The 15,111-nt window shown below is 42.9% G+C and overlaps 3 protein-coding genes across 6 annotated transcripts in view; 2 read left to right on the plus strand and 1 right to left on the minus strand.

The window, feature by feature from the left end:
- The first annotated feature begins 1,436 nt into the window (after positions 1 to 1,436).
- Positions 1,437 to 4,686, plus strand: LOC307263157 (urokinase plasminogen activator surface receptor-like). 3 transcript variants are annotated; one of them, XM_080044227.1, is made up of 6 exons: positions 1,437 to 1,544; positions 2,112 to 2,195; positions 2,744 to 2,827; positions 2,933 to 3,079; positions 3,593 to 3,715; positions 3,837 to 4,686. In XM_080044227.1, the coding sequence occupies exons 1-6, from the start codon at positions 1,487 to 1,489 to the stop codon at positions 4,022 to 4,024; spliced, it is 684 nt and encodes a 227-aa protein (XP_079900353.1). In that variant the 5' UTR covers positions 1,437 to 1,486; the 3' UTR covers positions 4,025 to 4,686. The 3 variants fall into 3 exon arrangements, with proteins under 3 accessions (XP_079900353.1, XP_079900355.1, XP_079900354.1); XM_080044228.1 differs by lacking the exon at positions 1,437 to 1,544 and adding an exon at positions 1,789 to 1,887 and having other exon boundaries at positions 2,082 to 2,195; XM_080044229.1 differs by lacking the exon at positions 2,933 to 3,079.
- Positions 4,687 to 5,437: 751 nt separating this feature from the next.
- Positions 5,438 to 9,004, plus strand: pex12 (peroxisomal biogenesis factor 12). 2 transcript variants are annotated; one of them, XM_080043233.1, is made up of 4 exons: positions 5,438 to 5,637; positions 6,310 to 6,448; positions 7,371 to 7,909; positions 8,434 to 9,004. In XM_080043233.1, exons 2-4 carry the CDS (start codon positions 6,326 to 6,328, stop codon positions 8,855 to 8,857), a joined length of 1,086 nt encoding a protein of 361 aa, XP_079899359.1. In that variant the 5' UTR covers positions 5,438 to 5,637; positions 6,310 to 6,325; the 3' UTR covers positions 8,858 to 9,004. The 2 variants fall into 2 exon arrangements, with proteins under 2 accessions (XP_079899359.1, XP_079899360.1); XM_080043234.1 differs by having other exon boundaries at positions 6,315 to 6,448.
- A 1,254-nt stretch (positions 9,005 to 10,258) lies between these two features.
- Positions 10,259 to 15,111, minus strand: part of hdac5 (histone deacetylase 5) — a gene marked incomplete at its 5' end in the record, with an annotated part of 33,198 nt that continues 28,345 nt past the window's right edge. Inside the window, one exon of the mRNA XM_080044207.1 lies at positions 10,259 to 14,882. Coding sequence (XP_079900333.1) covers positions 14,843 to 14,882 — 40 coding nt within the window. The 3' untranslated portion in view covers positions 10,259 to 14,842. The remainder of the gene's footprint in view (positions 14,883 to 15,111) is intronic.

Below are 15,111 nucleotides of genomic sequence, written 5' to 3' on the forward strand. Positions count from 1 at the left end.
GTATTTAAACAACAGGGACCCCTCCCCCCCATAGCAACACACCAGGTCATTGAAAAAGAAAAATTACATAACTGCTTTAAATCTTTCTCAGAAGTGTTACACTCCTTTTTTAATACGGGCTGATTTATCCTCCATTCCCCACGCAAAATGTAATTACATCATCGCAGTCATTAAGATCAGAGGAGCAGAGAGAGAGGATTGAATTGAGTGAGCATGAAACACATTGCCATTGCATAAAGTCAATAAAGGCACGCAGCGTTTATGTGTTGTTTTCTCAAACGTAGCTACAGAATGACCTCGTTTTCACGTGATTTCTTCACTTCCAAAACTAAAAAAATACTTTTTATAATGTACTGCATCGTCCAAAATACAGAAGAAATCAATTGATTGAAATCCTGCTTGATCTGTTCACTGCCAAACTGAAGTGGATGAGACAAACACTTCTTTTTGGAAAATGACTGCACTTTTCCGAGACAAAAAACGACAGCAACAACAACTGACGACTAAACAAAAAATGAACACATGAAAAATAAAGAGTAAAAATCAACATCTCGGCGTTACAAATTTTCATTTTCAAAGTCTTTCTCAAAGGCCTATAACTCACCTCTTCCCCTGGAGATGGAGAAGGCACGCATCTCTGTATTGAAACATCAGCATCTGTATGTCCTCTGGCTTGATGGGAGATGGACGTAGACAAAAAAGACAAAGACAACAGAGTGCTACTGCTGAGTGAGACTGCAGTCAGCTGTCAGTGTAATCCTCTAATCCTATGCCATCGCCAAATGTTTCCTCTCATCCACTAAACTCTGCCGGCTCCTTTAATGTTGATTTGTTTTTATTATTTCTCCCCTCCCCTTTCATTTCTTGTTTCAGTAATAGTACCAGGGAGCTTTGGAGTCTTGGTGATGTAATATAAAGAAGACTGGTGACTTCTTGTGGAGAGTTGTGTGGTTTTTTTTGTGCCAGGATGAGACAGACAGACATACAGACAACCATACAGCTGATTAATGTGTGATGATCAGTGGATTGGGCTCACACAAGGCTGGATGTATAATACCATGTAGGCCTACAGTATACAACCAGATAGATAGATAGAGCTGGAGTATTTAAGAATTAATTGTACAATATAATGTATAATTTTATTGAATTTCACAGAATAAATTGTGAGCAGGGCCTCAATAACTTTGAGCTGTGAGAAAAGTTCTATTTAATGAAACAATGTTGCAATTGTTTGTGAGAGTTGCAAAACAGGTGTGTTTCCCGTGGGAGTGGCCAGGTGTGAGTGTGTGTGTGTGTGTGTGTGTGTGTGTGTGTGTGTGTGTGTGTGTGTGTTAGTGTGTGTGTGAGTGTGCTATCATACATATGGAGGTCTAGGAGTATGTGATGATAAATGGTCATGTGCCTAAACACAATTGTATAAACAAGGAGTGTTAAAAAAAAACTGACAGATTGTTTGGAACGCTATATGAGGGTGTGAAACCCAACCATGGTGTGTCGCAACTCTCTCTCTCTCTCTACGGCACACCTCGAAGTGACTTCTCAAGGTAGGCTGTGTTTGGTGTTCATGTAAAGGTATTGTAGTTTAAAGGCTATATATCCATTGAATTTTGATTAAACAAATAGATAGTAGGCCTATGTCAGTAGTTGAGAGAGAGCCTTTAGCCTATGGTTACTGTAAATTGACAAAATAACATTGATGAGTGATGATTATGTATTCTTATAGATTGGTAAATCTATATTGGCCTATTGCTACAGATTTGGAATCTCCCCAACGCTGAGATTAAATGTGGACAGCTGGCAGCGTAATTGCGTTGTGATATAGTGAAGTTCCATGACCACAAATCCTGCTTCATAATGCAGGCCTCAGGTCTCCATGGTTGAGAGGAGGTTTGTGTTCTTAACTTATGCAGACTAAAAAGATGTGGAGTGGAGTGGAGCATATTTGTATTGATCAATGCAGATTAAAAGGAAAGGGTATTTCTGTTTTGCTTCACTTCCCTGCTGAGAAAAGTCACTCTACTCTATACAGTTTGTTTTTTGGTTGATGTGTTTACAGTATCCTCCTCTTTTTCCGAACACAGGTCACTATTTATGGCTCTGCTGTCCCACAGTAACAGCAGTCATCTGCATTCATTCACTCATCATGATGAAGCCCATTATGTGTCTCTCTCTCATCTGGATGATCTCCAGCACAGGTAACTCTACTGACTGTTTTTTTTCAGCTACGAAATATTGTAAAATGTAGTTATTGCATCAAAATCAGCACGTCAGTACTGTGTGTGCACTGAAAGAAACCCAGATGTTAACAGACAGCTTAGGCTCTGTAAACAGGCATTTTCTTTTAGCTTAGGTAGGCCCCCTTTGTCTACATACTAGTTTAAAAAGCCTGGGCTGTGTATGAACACAGAGTTAGGGATTTGTTTTTGTTTTTCAGCACACACACTAGGCTACGTTCAGTTAGAAGATAGTTGAGGATATATTTACTGATTTTGACAAAGTGATTTTGACAACAGGCGTTCTCCATAATTGCTGACTCCGCCTTTAATATTTACTATAAGTGATAGTAGTAATGCGAAGTGGAAGACAGGTTAAAGTCTAGGGGTGCCTCTGTGTATCAGAGACGTTGAGGTTGTGCTTCATTGTGTTGAAGTTGTATATCTGTGAGGTTATGGTCAAACCATTGATGCTAATTGTTCAGCTTATCACTTTAATTTAACTGATCAATGTTTTTTTCTTGTTGCAGATGGAGCTCTTCAGTGTCACAGCGACTCCAACAGTACGGTAAACTGTAGTCCCGGTGAACAATGTGAAGCAAGTGCTGTACAAAGTATGTTTTAAACGTGTATGCTGTGTCCTCTGAATAACCCTTACCCTTGTTTTGCTCAGTGTATCATTATTCATTACTATTTACTAACAGCACATTGATTTTCAGGCAGCAGAAGGAACCATAGGTCCAGGTCTTGCTCGCGGACCTGCGGTTACGGGAATCATACACTTTCATTCAACTATGGCTACTATTACCACACCAAAACCGTTCACTGCTGCAAGACAAATGGGTGCAACAGTCAAGATCTGCCTTGTACGTAAAGCAAGAAGCATGTGTAAGAAAGGGAGTGAGATTTAGGCCGCGTTTCCACTGAACAGAACATTCTGGCATGGCACCATTCGACAGCGCACGATAACCCTATGTAGCTTGCGTTTCCACTGCTAACTGGAGTACCCTTACTTGGTAACTCTTGCCGAGGTGACTACATATTGTGGTTTATCTCTTGCACATAAATGATGATTCTGGGGATCAATCAAGCGACTGCAGTGTGTAGCTCCACCCTTTTGGGACCCTTTGGGACGGCTTGGTACCCCAACCAAATGGTGACTAAAATAGGTGCGACACACAGTTATCTTGTTTTGGTTCCCTTTCCAACTTTTGACAGTGGAAACACAAATAAATGTGTGCTGAGCCTCAACGATCCAAACCACAACTCTCAGTGGAAACAAGGCTTTATGTATCGAACACCAATGAGAAATAGGGGAAATGTTTAGCCATCACTTTAAGTACTCTTTTTTTTCTGACATGTCTTCTGTTGTTTTTCAGACCCTGGTGTTCAAAAGGAAAATGGCCTGCAATGTTTTTCCTGTGAAGACCGCCATAGTGCTGCATCATGCACCAAGATAATACGATGTGTGGGAATCGAGGATCGTTGCGTCGGTGTGATCGGTGAGCCCTCACGCTGCATATTTATCAACATATTGTCTCTTGACATTTGATACTGCCGACAACAACCGTTCATTGTAGCTATATCCCTGTGTCTAATGAAACATCATTTTGTCCTTTACAGACATAGATCGTATCTACACCGGAAAATTCTTTGGCTGTGTCTCTAGAAACATGTGTGAAGCTGCTTCTTTGCCGTACTTCAAGTTTCCCAGTGGAACAAAATGTTGTGAAAGTAGCTTCTGTAATTCAGCCAGGACCGTCCAACTGAATGTTGTTCTTTTTCTTTTGCTGGGACTCATTTTGTTTTAATGTCTGTTAGAACAAAGATCAGGGCATAATATAGCCTGTGAGAGGCAACTCAAGACAAAAGATTGGATACACATCTACCAAATATGGGCACTGCTTCTATAGTCACGTTTGTGTCACATGGTGAAATGAAGAGCCAATATTCACTCTTCTTTTAGCTCTGGTTTGGTCTCCTTAGTACGGTGGCGCTGAGCATTCACCAAATAAAAAAAAGTTTCACAGCTAATGTAGCCGTTAGCACACTCAGGATCTCATAATACGAGAAAATATCTCGTAATTACGAGATAAGGATCTCGTAATTACGAGATAAGGATCGTCCCTCTCATTCATCAATAACGATGGCTGGCTGGCTGCAGGACGGCAACGACTGTGTCCGACCTTATCGTCTTTTATTCCTGCCCTAAAAGCACACTTTACTCTATTTTTACACACAATCCATGACCAGGATATCAAGTAGGCCTATGAGAATAATGGCCTAAATGTTGATTTAGCAATTTAGTGGTTGCGGTTCCGGTGTCGTGCCAAATTTATAGTGTGTGTATGTGTGCATCGCTCTGATTGGTTGTAGTGCTATCCAACTGCGTGCAGTGGCATTTGAAATGCACGAGTTGGAGCCGCCCCTTGAGTTGGAAATTACTATTGATCGTCGCCAGACCCTCTATCGTTCAAGATATCAGGGTCTGGATTTCCAGGCTAATGAATAGGCTGTATCCAAAAACGTTGGACTTTTATGTTGTAAAAAAGAAATAAAGATTTTGACTCTGGCTTTATCCAACATCTAGATTTTAGTTTTTTAAAGAGATGCAAATTTACGCAAAATTAGTTATGAGATATGGCCAACAATGCACAATTCAACCTTTCTGAAAAAAATTGTATTACAAAAAACATATATTTTTATATATGTAAGTAATCAACTAGAAACGTGTTATGATATCTATGAGTAAAATATTTTGCCCTATTAAATTTACCCTATTCACCTGCAATAGGCTATGCTCTATAAACCGGTAACGTAAACAAAGGGAGCCCACTAAAGCTAACACGATGCCAGTTTACAGAGCGTAGCCTGTGTTTTTGTTTCAGGTCACACACACAGCATTCTCCAGAATCACTGACTACACCTTTAATATGCCATAGGCCTACTATCAATCATATAGGCGAGGCATGTCCTAGACCTAGTAGCTAGGGCTTTAACAATTCAAAATTGTCATAAATGCCACCAGTCTGAGAACCGGTGGCATTTTATAGGCCGAACAATAAAAAGTATCAATAATGAAGTAGTTTTTAGTTGTAGTATCCCTTTTCCAGCTCTCCAAAAATCCCAATATAATCATGGACCTATAAAGAAACGTACACGTGCGTCATGACGTTGTAAAACCAGCTGAAAACGTAAAAGAGCGGAAGTGGTGTGTTGTTGTGGTGCGAGCACTGTGCTCCGTGCACGGCATGGACCTATTATAAGAAGTGCACGGCTAATGATCAGCAACTGAGGCGGGATGGCGACACATCTGTCTCTCTGTTTTTGCCTTAAAGTTCAGCGCAGCATGAGGTGTTTTTAAAAAGGAGAACCCTAGGAGTCGCAACGCTGCTAACGTAAAGCTAACTGCTAGCAGAGTAAGGTAAACAACCAAGTCGCATTGATATTTAAGTTAAATTAAAAAACCTCATTAGTGCACTGTGTATTTTTTTTCTGGGTTGGAGAAGGGAAAATGCGTCCGTTTACTCTCCAGCTGAACTTTGTACGTTCACCTGCAGCTTCAGAGGTGTTGTACTTGAAGGCACCTGTTGTGTTCAGGGCCGACATGGACTTTAACCCTCATGCATAGAACACAGCGTTTAGTCAGCTTTACTGTGTAGAGGTAGACCAATCTGAACAACAGCAGACACCATATCATTGTTTAGTTGTGTTAGGCTACTGTATGCGCTCCAGGTAAAACAGCTGTTTGGTTTGTGATTAGAAATACAACTAATATCTCTGTAAATATACTGAATACCTGACAGGAAGGACTGCTAAGGCTCAAACACATGTTGCCTACAGATCCTTAGATAGCATTGAACAGTAGGCTACATCTATAGATATGGCCTTATTTGGTAACAAAACATCCTAAATCAATATTTTTGAAAGTCTTTAAAATGCAGACATGGAGAGTAGGATTTTATCAATCTTTTTCTTTCTGACGATGCAATTTTAAACTCAAAGGAGCATCTCTTTTTTTTAATTCATTTATTTTGTTATAGCCTACATTAATTTCTGCTCTGTTCCACCGTTGAATCTGTCTGTGTGGGTGTAGAGCAGCAGAAGCAGCCATGGCGGAGGCCGGAGCCCACCTAACCTCTACCTCTGTCAACGAGCAGCCGTCCATCTTCGAGGTGCTGGCTCAGGAGTCTCTGATGGAGGCCGTCCGGCCAGCACTGAGACATGCTATCAAGGTGAGCGTCCTCACTTACCAGGCTGACATACTGTATAGTGAGCTAAAGAAAAACAATGTTTTACTTGAAATATTGCAATTAAACTGTCTTAATGTATTATGTTAATATCTGTTTATTCACACAAACACACACACACACACACACACACACACACACACACACACACACACACACACACACACACACACACACACACACACACACACACACACACACACACACACACACACACACACACACACACACACACACACACACACACACACAGTGAGTGATATATCAAGAATAATGGAAACATATTACCAGAGAAAGAAGCTATTTAAAGTCAGATCAGGTGGGATAACATTAAGGTCAGCCGTTGTGGTTTCTGTTGTCGCGGTGGAACACGGTGTGTTTCTATGTACTAATGCAAACTCTGCAGAATTGTTGTCATATACAAATGAGATGGCAGAGAGGCTCCAGACAGAGAACATATTTTGATTAATCGTGCTTCCCAAAAAAATGTCCTCCACAAATTAAGGTTCACCTATTGTGCGAAAAAATTAATCACTTTTTCGTGGTTTAATAACATTATTAATGGTCCTCCGGTGTGAAGAGAGACTCCCAAAGATTTAGGAAAAAACCTCCCTCTCTCTTTTTGTCCACCTCCCACCTATCTGAAAACCTGTGTTTAAAAGAAAAACAAAGTCAGACCTCTCTCCCCTTTATGACATCATAACGTCACCTGGAGTCGTTTCAGACAGCGGCTGAAAAGAGGAGATCCATCAATGACATTTGTGAGAAATTTAAAGGGGGTTACATGGTCATTTACACCATGAAAACAGCTTCTAGAAACCACCCAGATTCCAATTCTGAACCTGAAAAAAATGAGCATTATAGTATGTGTTAGCTTTAAACCTGCGTACTGTTTCCTTCCTTTAAGGTCCTGGCAGAGTCCAACCCGTCCCGTTTCGGCTTGCTGTGGCGGCTCTTCGACGAGCTCTACCTGCTGCTGGACCTGCTCCTGCAGCACCACTACCTGTCCCACAGCAGCGCCTCCTTCTCTGAGAACTTCTACGGCCTGAGGAGGGTGTGTGGGGGCCGGCGGGGGCTTCCTGTTGTCCTGGGGCTGGGTAGGAAGTCCCACTGGCGCTCTCTTCTTCTCCTGTGCCTGGTGCCGTACCTCAGGGCCAAGCTGGAGGCCACTCTGGCGCGACAGAGGGAAGAGGAGGACTTCTCCATCCGCCTGGCCCAGACCAGGAGCCAGAGGCTGTACCGGGCGGCCCTGGCAGCGTACCCTTACGTCAGCTCGGCGTGGCAGGCCTGGGCCTTCTGCCAGCAGCTGCTCTTTGTCTTTGGGACCACCAGGACCCACAATCCCTTGCTGTGGCTGGCCGGGGTCAGACTGGCGCGACTCAACGCTCAGGACATCCGAGACCTGGAGCTCAAGAGCAGCGCAACTGGCAACCCAGCGGAAGGAAGGTATGTTTTTGTTTTTTTGTTAAAATTAAAAGGTGGAGTCAACAATTCTGGAGAACACTTTCAAAATCAGTGAATATCTCGTCACCATCTGCTACCTGTCTGTAATAATAATAATAATATAATAATAATCCAGTGTTAATATACACAACCTTGGCTTTGTAAACGGGTATGTAAACAAAGTAGTTTGGACCGACCCACTGTAGCTAGCAACCATGCTATCGATATAGGCTACGGTGCTGATAAAAACACATGCTACCTGTATTTTCATAGCGATAAGATAAGCCTTTCAATAGCATCGTTGCTAGCTTTGGTGGGTCGGTCCGAGCCACTTTGTTTACATATCGTCGGGGGATATTCACTGATTTTGACCAAGTGATTTGGACAACCATCGTTGCTGCACCTTTTTTAAAAGAGACGTTTTAGGATTACGGTATGACAATGCTCTTAATAATGAAGTGCAATGTCAGACGCGCATCATAAACCTTCTGCCCACAAATGCATTGTGCTGGTGTTTTTGTTTGTAGCCTGGTGCAGAGAGCGTGGTGGGCCATGTCGCAAGCGGCGAGGGGCGTGGCCGTGTCCCTCTCCACCTCCCTGTCCATGGGCGTCTTCTTCCTACAGTTCCTGGAGTGGTGGTACTCGTCAGAGAACCAGAGCGCCGTGAAGAGCCTGACCTCGCTGCCCGCTCCCCCCCCACCCCTCCACCTGAGGCCGGGGCAGAGCGGACAGACCGGGCCCCCCTCCTCCTCCTCCTCCTCCGACAACAGCAGCACACACTGCCCGCTGTGTCGGAGGCTTCGCACCAACGCCACAGTGCTTTCCACCTCCGGCTACGTCTTCTGCTACCGCTGCGTCTACACCTACGTGAAGGCCAACCGCCGCTGCCCCGTCACCGGCTACCCCAGCGAACCGCAGCACCTCATCAAGATCTACTCGCCGGAGAGCTAGTAGTAGGCCACACACACGCATTCAAGTTCACTTCCAGCACTTATTGGAGACAGCTAACTTTTATGTAGAACAGCGGCCTCATTTTAAAGACACTTAAAAACTCTCATCGGCAGACAATGGTTCAATGAATATCCAGGACCGTGCAGGACTCCCATGTTGAAATACTGTGTTTTTTCTTTTGTAAAATAATAAGTGTTTCACTATTCAGTTGTTTCCTTTGTGGTATTAAACACATTCATTTTGCAGTAACAGTTGTGATGGAAGTTCTGTTAAGGTTGGAGGTCAACTCAGGTGGAAGAATATTTCAGGAGACTTGGATGAATTATGAAGCAATATTTATTACAGACTTGGCCAAGGAGAACCGGACTGCAACTCTCGTGACTTGCACTTCAATTCTCCCAAACTCATGTTTAGAGCTGTGTTTTAACCTCGCGCTATCTCTACCACCTCCCCGGCTCGGGCACCAAGCGTACCAATGTTTTGGTTCAGAGCTGAACACAGTGAACCATAACATTCTGGAGTCTATGGAGATGAGACTTTATCTATACAACTGACCTAAGTGTCTCCTAACAGGCTCCAAGGCTGACCTAGAGTCTGAGAGACAGACACACAAGATAGGCATATATGGCCTATTAATCTTTCCCATTAATATTACAACTAAAGACCCAAAATTCCCTCACAACAGTATATGTTTTTGTTGAGCATCCCAAAACGTTTCTGCTGCGTGTTTCCTGATGAGGAGCAGACGGCCCAAATGTCAGCTGCTCATCTAGTCAGTAGCAGGTCGGTGTTTGTGTGCCTTGAGTTAGTGACAGATCATCATTTCTCAATGGCTGTTTGGGTGTCTTTTAGAATGAGACTAATGAACTTTTGAATAAATTATGGTTGCAGCATATGATTATTTTAGTCATCAATTATTCAATTATTTTCGGAATTTAGCTTTTTTTTGGTCCATTAAAGCTGTGGTGGAGGATTTGGGGAGCAAATGGCAGTTGGGATAGAGATTCGAATCCAAATACCTCAACCGCTCCACTTCTTCTCTTTGGTCCCTCTCTGACACGCTCTACACCAACAAAGTCATGCCAAAGTGAATGGACAGTCCCGACAGCCAATAAGAACAGAGAATCGGAGCCTCGCTCTGATTGGTCAAAGTGTACAGCTCCATGTTAACTTTGACCAATCAGAAATCATATACCCCCAGCTTTAAGTTTTAAAGAATTTTTTTGGGGGAAACACTTTGTCCACTTTCTTGAGAGCTGTGAGCGAGACGATTGACACCAGGCCAACTGGCAACAGGGAGTCGGTGAATTGCTTTTATTGAGTTTCCAGACAAGTTTAAACAACAGGCCCACTTAAAAAAAACAAAGAAACAGATCATCAGGATCAACGTCACAACATTACAGTTTTAGAGTAATAAAAAAAAGGGCTTCATTAAAATGTCCACAAACCCTGTGATATTAAACCAAGTGAAGAATCACAAAGAGTCGCTCTTCCCTTTTTTTTTTAAAGCTCCTGCAACACATTTCATCAACAGGAAGTCGGGACGAGAAAAGAATAAAGAAATAAAAACGGACTGAAACTTCAAAATAAAAGGGACAAGTATCGTCATCAATAATAAGTCACAGTAATAGAATTGCTCGAAATAGCGTGTATTGCACATGTGTACACGTTTATGCACTTTATATATACATGTGAGTCGGCAAGAACAAGACACGTGTATCGTTGCGACACGGGGGGAAAGAATCGGGGGTCAGACGACAGCACGGACGGAGAAGAGTCAGGAATGTGCTTGTGATCAGTTCCAACAAAAGCTGGACGAGAGACAGCAGGTAACGGAGAGAGAGAGTGAGAGAGGAGGTGACAGTCACACTTAAACTGAGCCTCCTCTGTCCCATCCAAACGTAAAAAAAATAAATAAAATGACACAACCCACTGCCCCCCACACACCGCACCAAAACAGGACGTCCTGCTATGGTGCGTGTACTACATTTACACCACGGTATCAAACATTTCAAGAAATATACAGTATTGACTCGTGTAACAAAATAGTCTTCAGTGTGTGGGTGTGAAAGTGTGCGCGTCACTTTAGTGTAAGTTTGTGTGTGTGGCTGGGTGGTGGCAATAGTAGTAGCCTAAAGCTTTGCAGCCTCTGGACCGGGGAGATCTCAATTCGTCATCTCAATGTGTGTAACTGTAGCACTGTTAGTGTGTCCTGTAGTTAAGAGTTTTCATAAGGGTCAGATCCCAAGAAGGCCATGGCACGAACTCACCAAGCAGAAACTAACCAAACTTAAAGCTATAGTGCCTAACTTTCTCGTAGAAATGCATGTCGGTTACGTTCAAGCAGAAGGAATACAATCCATGTGTGATCACCAATGGCTTATCTCATGTAGATGCGGCAATAGTGTTGTTGTAATTGCTTAGAGTTCTTCATGGGGGGGGGGGGGGGGCAGAAGTTACACACTGTAGCTTTAAAGGGTCACAGTTTGTTCCAATTTGGGTCTTATTGTTGGTAGCGCTGGCTGTTATCCATGGCGATTATGATCATAAATTTCTTCTTTCTAGGGAGTCACAACAAATACAACTTTATTGTAGTTATTGCGTTCCAAGATGACTCTGTACCCTGACTCGGACCCTGATGGTAAGAAGTGCTTTATTACTTCACAGAATGATGTCCAGAACTACAAAAAATAAGGCCCGATTTTTAATAAAACCCTTTGTGTTGAAAGCAGTACATTTGAATTTGAACTAGATGCTTCCGCAGTAAAAAAAAAAGGAAAATATACCACAGACAATCTGAATTCATGAGTTGTTGGTGGTCATTAAAAAAAAAAATAAAATAAAAGAGTTGGGAGAATATTAAGGCATGTTGAAGTGGGGTATGAAGTGCTTAACTAACAGGCTTCTCCGCTGTTAAGTAGCCTAGTCTTTGCCTGTTAGCACAACCAAGCTGTTTTGTTCCTTTGTGCCCGCTCGAACGACAAACAAAAAACCCTGGCTCCCATGTTTGATGGCTGGCTTTCATCCGACTTTTAGACATCTTGGCAGACTCGTCCATCCAGCTCCGCCTACCCCACCCTCCCCCGAAACAAGAAGGGCTGCGAATACCGACCATTAGCCTGGTATACTAGTTCAAATGGCCTTTAGTGTTCATTTAGTGTTTATGTCGGTACAAAAAGACTACATTAAACCACCTGGAGAGACACAGCTCAATAAATCAACCACCCAATACTCCGTCCGTCGCACCTGACAAGATCAACCACACACAAACAGCACTTAAGCTGTGATGCTGGCTGCTGTGTATCCATGGAAAAGCTGGACATTGTAGTTCTTCACTCTCGCTCTCTCTCTCTGTTCAAGTCACTGCTGTCCTATCAGTGTTGTATTGCTTTGAACAAGTGAGACCCCCAACAAGGTAGCAGCATTGAGCCACACCACAGAGGGCCCCTGGTAAATGGACCTTTAGTGAGGTTGCAGATCCCGACAGAGTTAGCCCATACGTACTAAGCCATCCATTAGTGTTTCTGAGTTGACTTTCTGTAGATGTTAATATATAGATTGGTCCAGTTCTGAAGCTATATTTGCGTCTGCTGGGAAATCTTCCAAGAAGTGGGAAAACACATACTGTAGCTAACTTCTCTCCAGTCACTATTGTCAACGGTGGAGCTGGAGGTTGGATGTGGTTTGAAACGCTCAAGAAATTTAATTAAAAAAACACAGTGGATAATAGAGATAATCTGACCTTAGCCAGCATGTTGGAGACATTTGGTACCGGTTTGGAGTTTTGGTCGTATTACTTTTTCAACATGAACAAACCCGTTTGTCCATTTTAAAGCTTTTATGAGTTAAAATTAAGGAACGTGCTAACAAGAAGGCCGGCAGTGTTTTACTATTGTAGCTGTATGACTGCCTGGCATTGTTTCTCCATTGTAGAAGTCGATTAGTGACCATTCAGGAGGGTTTGCATTTTCAACATTGTCGCTGTAAAACAGTCGCTCAATGAGCTGGTGGATTTAGAAGCGTGATATGTAGTACAACGCTGAAGATCACGAGCCATGGACGAATGGTTGGCTAACTTACACCAAGCTGGGACTACAAAATTACCTCATCCCTGGACCAACCTATGCGTGACCTTTGACCTTTACAATCCACGCTTGTGTAGTTGCTGATGTTTGCCTGAGGAGGGCAGCGCTGCCTGCCTTGGTCCTGCCAAGAGGAACCGCTCGCTGTGCACCTCCCAACAACAACAATCACTATATGACGACAATATCCAACCGTTCTCCACATCTGTATTAAACAAACAAACATTTGGCAGCCTGATGACATCAGACCGTGTGCTTACTTACTGTCAAACAGCCAAGCCTTTTTAAAACATCAAATCTCCATATAGAATATATTCATAAATCCAATCAGATTGGATGAAAACACTGTTTACATATATATATATATAGAGAGATTTTTTATATAGAATATTATTTTTTCTTTTTTTATACAAAAAGAGAAAGCATTTTTGTGTTTTTATACATAGATGTATGTACAGATATAGAAAAAGTGACCACACCGAGTCTGCTGTGACGTAACCAATGGGAAAACAAGGACGGGAGACAGTATTTACAGCAAACAGGAAATATTACAATAAAAAAAGAAAAGAAAAAAAAAGAGGGACGTGTTGGTCGTTGACGTGTTTTTCAAAAACGTGCCACGATCCTCCTTTAGAGAAGAAGGGGCCGGGCGCAAGTGAGTGAAAGAGAGAGAGAGAGGGAGAGAGAAAGTGAAGGATGAGTGGTGGTTCCAAGGGTTTACATGAGTACACGTTTTTCAACACTGCTAACACAGGCCTGATCCTGAGGCACACTCACCAGATCCGATCAAAGTCTGATTTGAATATTATTCTAAATTGACAGTAATATTCAATGGAGATTTTTTTAGATCGGAGACATCTAGTGTGTGATGATGGCTTTGGAGGCTTTTCTTCTTCACCCGCTGTGAATATTTGTACAATTTGGATTTCATTTATGAACATCTATTTATATCATTTCTCAGGATACTCACTCTCTCTCTCTCTGTCTCTCTCTGTGTCTCTCTCTCTCTCAAGGTTGCTCAATAGTGAGTTAAGAACAAATTAAGGCATCCAGATGAAGAAACACTCAAAAATAAACTGACCGATTAAAACCACAGCAGTGTGTGCATGTGTGCGTGCGTTTGTGTGTGTGTGCGTGCGTGTCAGTGTTTGTCAACAGTCCTGTTTGGCTGGTTGCTTTGCTGAGGTGCTGATGCGGCGGTGGTGGTGGTGGTGGTGTTTTGTGGTTTCTGATTTATACGGATTGTTTTCTTTAAAAAAAGGCACCTAGTTCCTCCTTCTCCATTTTGTTTTTCAGAACAGGTTATTCCTCCTCCAACTCCTCCTTTGCCAGCCAGCCGGCCTGTCCCTCTGACAGACAGACAGACAGACAGACAGACAAACAGACAAGGGGACAAGTCGTCCGCTTGGTGTCTGACATTTTTGATGGGGGTGTTCAATCAAATCTTTTTTCCCCACAGTCTTTGTCGAAAAAGAGGAGCAGGGACAAAATAGAAAGAGATCAAGAGTGATGGGGGAAACTGTCTGTGGTGCGGTGTGCAGGTTTGGTAAAGGATTCAGGTCACAAGACGTGTCTTCTCCTCGCCGACCCTCTCCTCTGTTTGGTTTCCATGGAGATGCTAACAAGTCGTCCGCTCCTCCTCTGGATGGTGCACCAATAGGAAAAGAGGAGATTGTGTCCGTGTTTTTCACAGGTCCCGCCTTCTCCTGCCTCCGTACTGTTCTCCTCAGCCAATCAAATCGGAGACATCCGATATGGCACACATTCCACCCTGTGTCTTTGGGTGAGCCCACACACGCAGGAAAAAAGGGAGAGGAGGTGCCCACAAGGAGGTGAATGTGGAGTAACATGAGTTTTTTTTTGTTGTTGTTGTTGTTGTGTGTGGTTCTCGTTTGAGTTCCTCCTACAACACGGGCTCCTCTTCCATTGGTTCCTCTGTGGACCTGCGGGCAGTTCAGAAGCAAAAATGGCACATTTAGGAGCGCTGGTCAATATACAGTATATACATTGCAGTACAGTTCATTTAACGGTGTGCAGTCAGCAAGTCTGGAGAATGCTTGTTGCCAAAATCCAATTTATCAAAATCAGTGAATATCTCCCCACAATCAGCTACCTGTCCGTAAATCTGGTGTTAATACACAGCCTAGGCTCTGTAAACTGGTATGTCAACTA

The sequence above is a fragment of the Ammodytes marinus genome (genome assembly GCF_949987685.1).
Source record: "Ammodytes marinus genome assembly, chromosome: 16".
In the NCBI taxonomy this organism is placed as follows: Eukaryota; Metazoa; Chordata; class Actinopteri; order Uranoscopiformes; family Ammodytidae; genus Ammodytes; species Ammodytes marinus.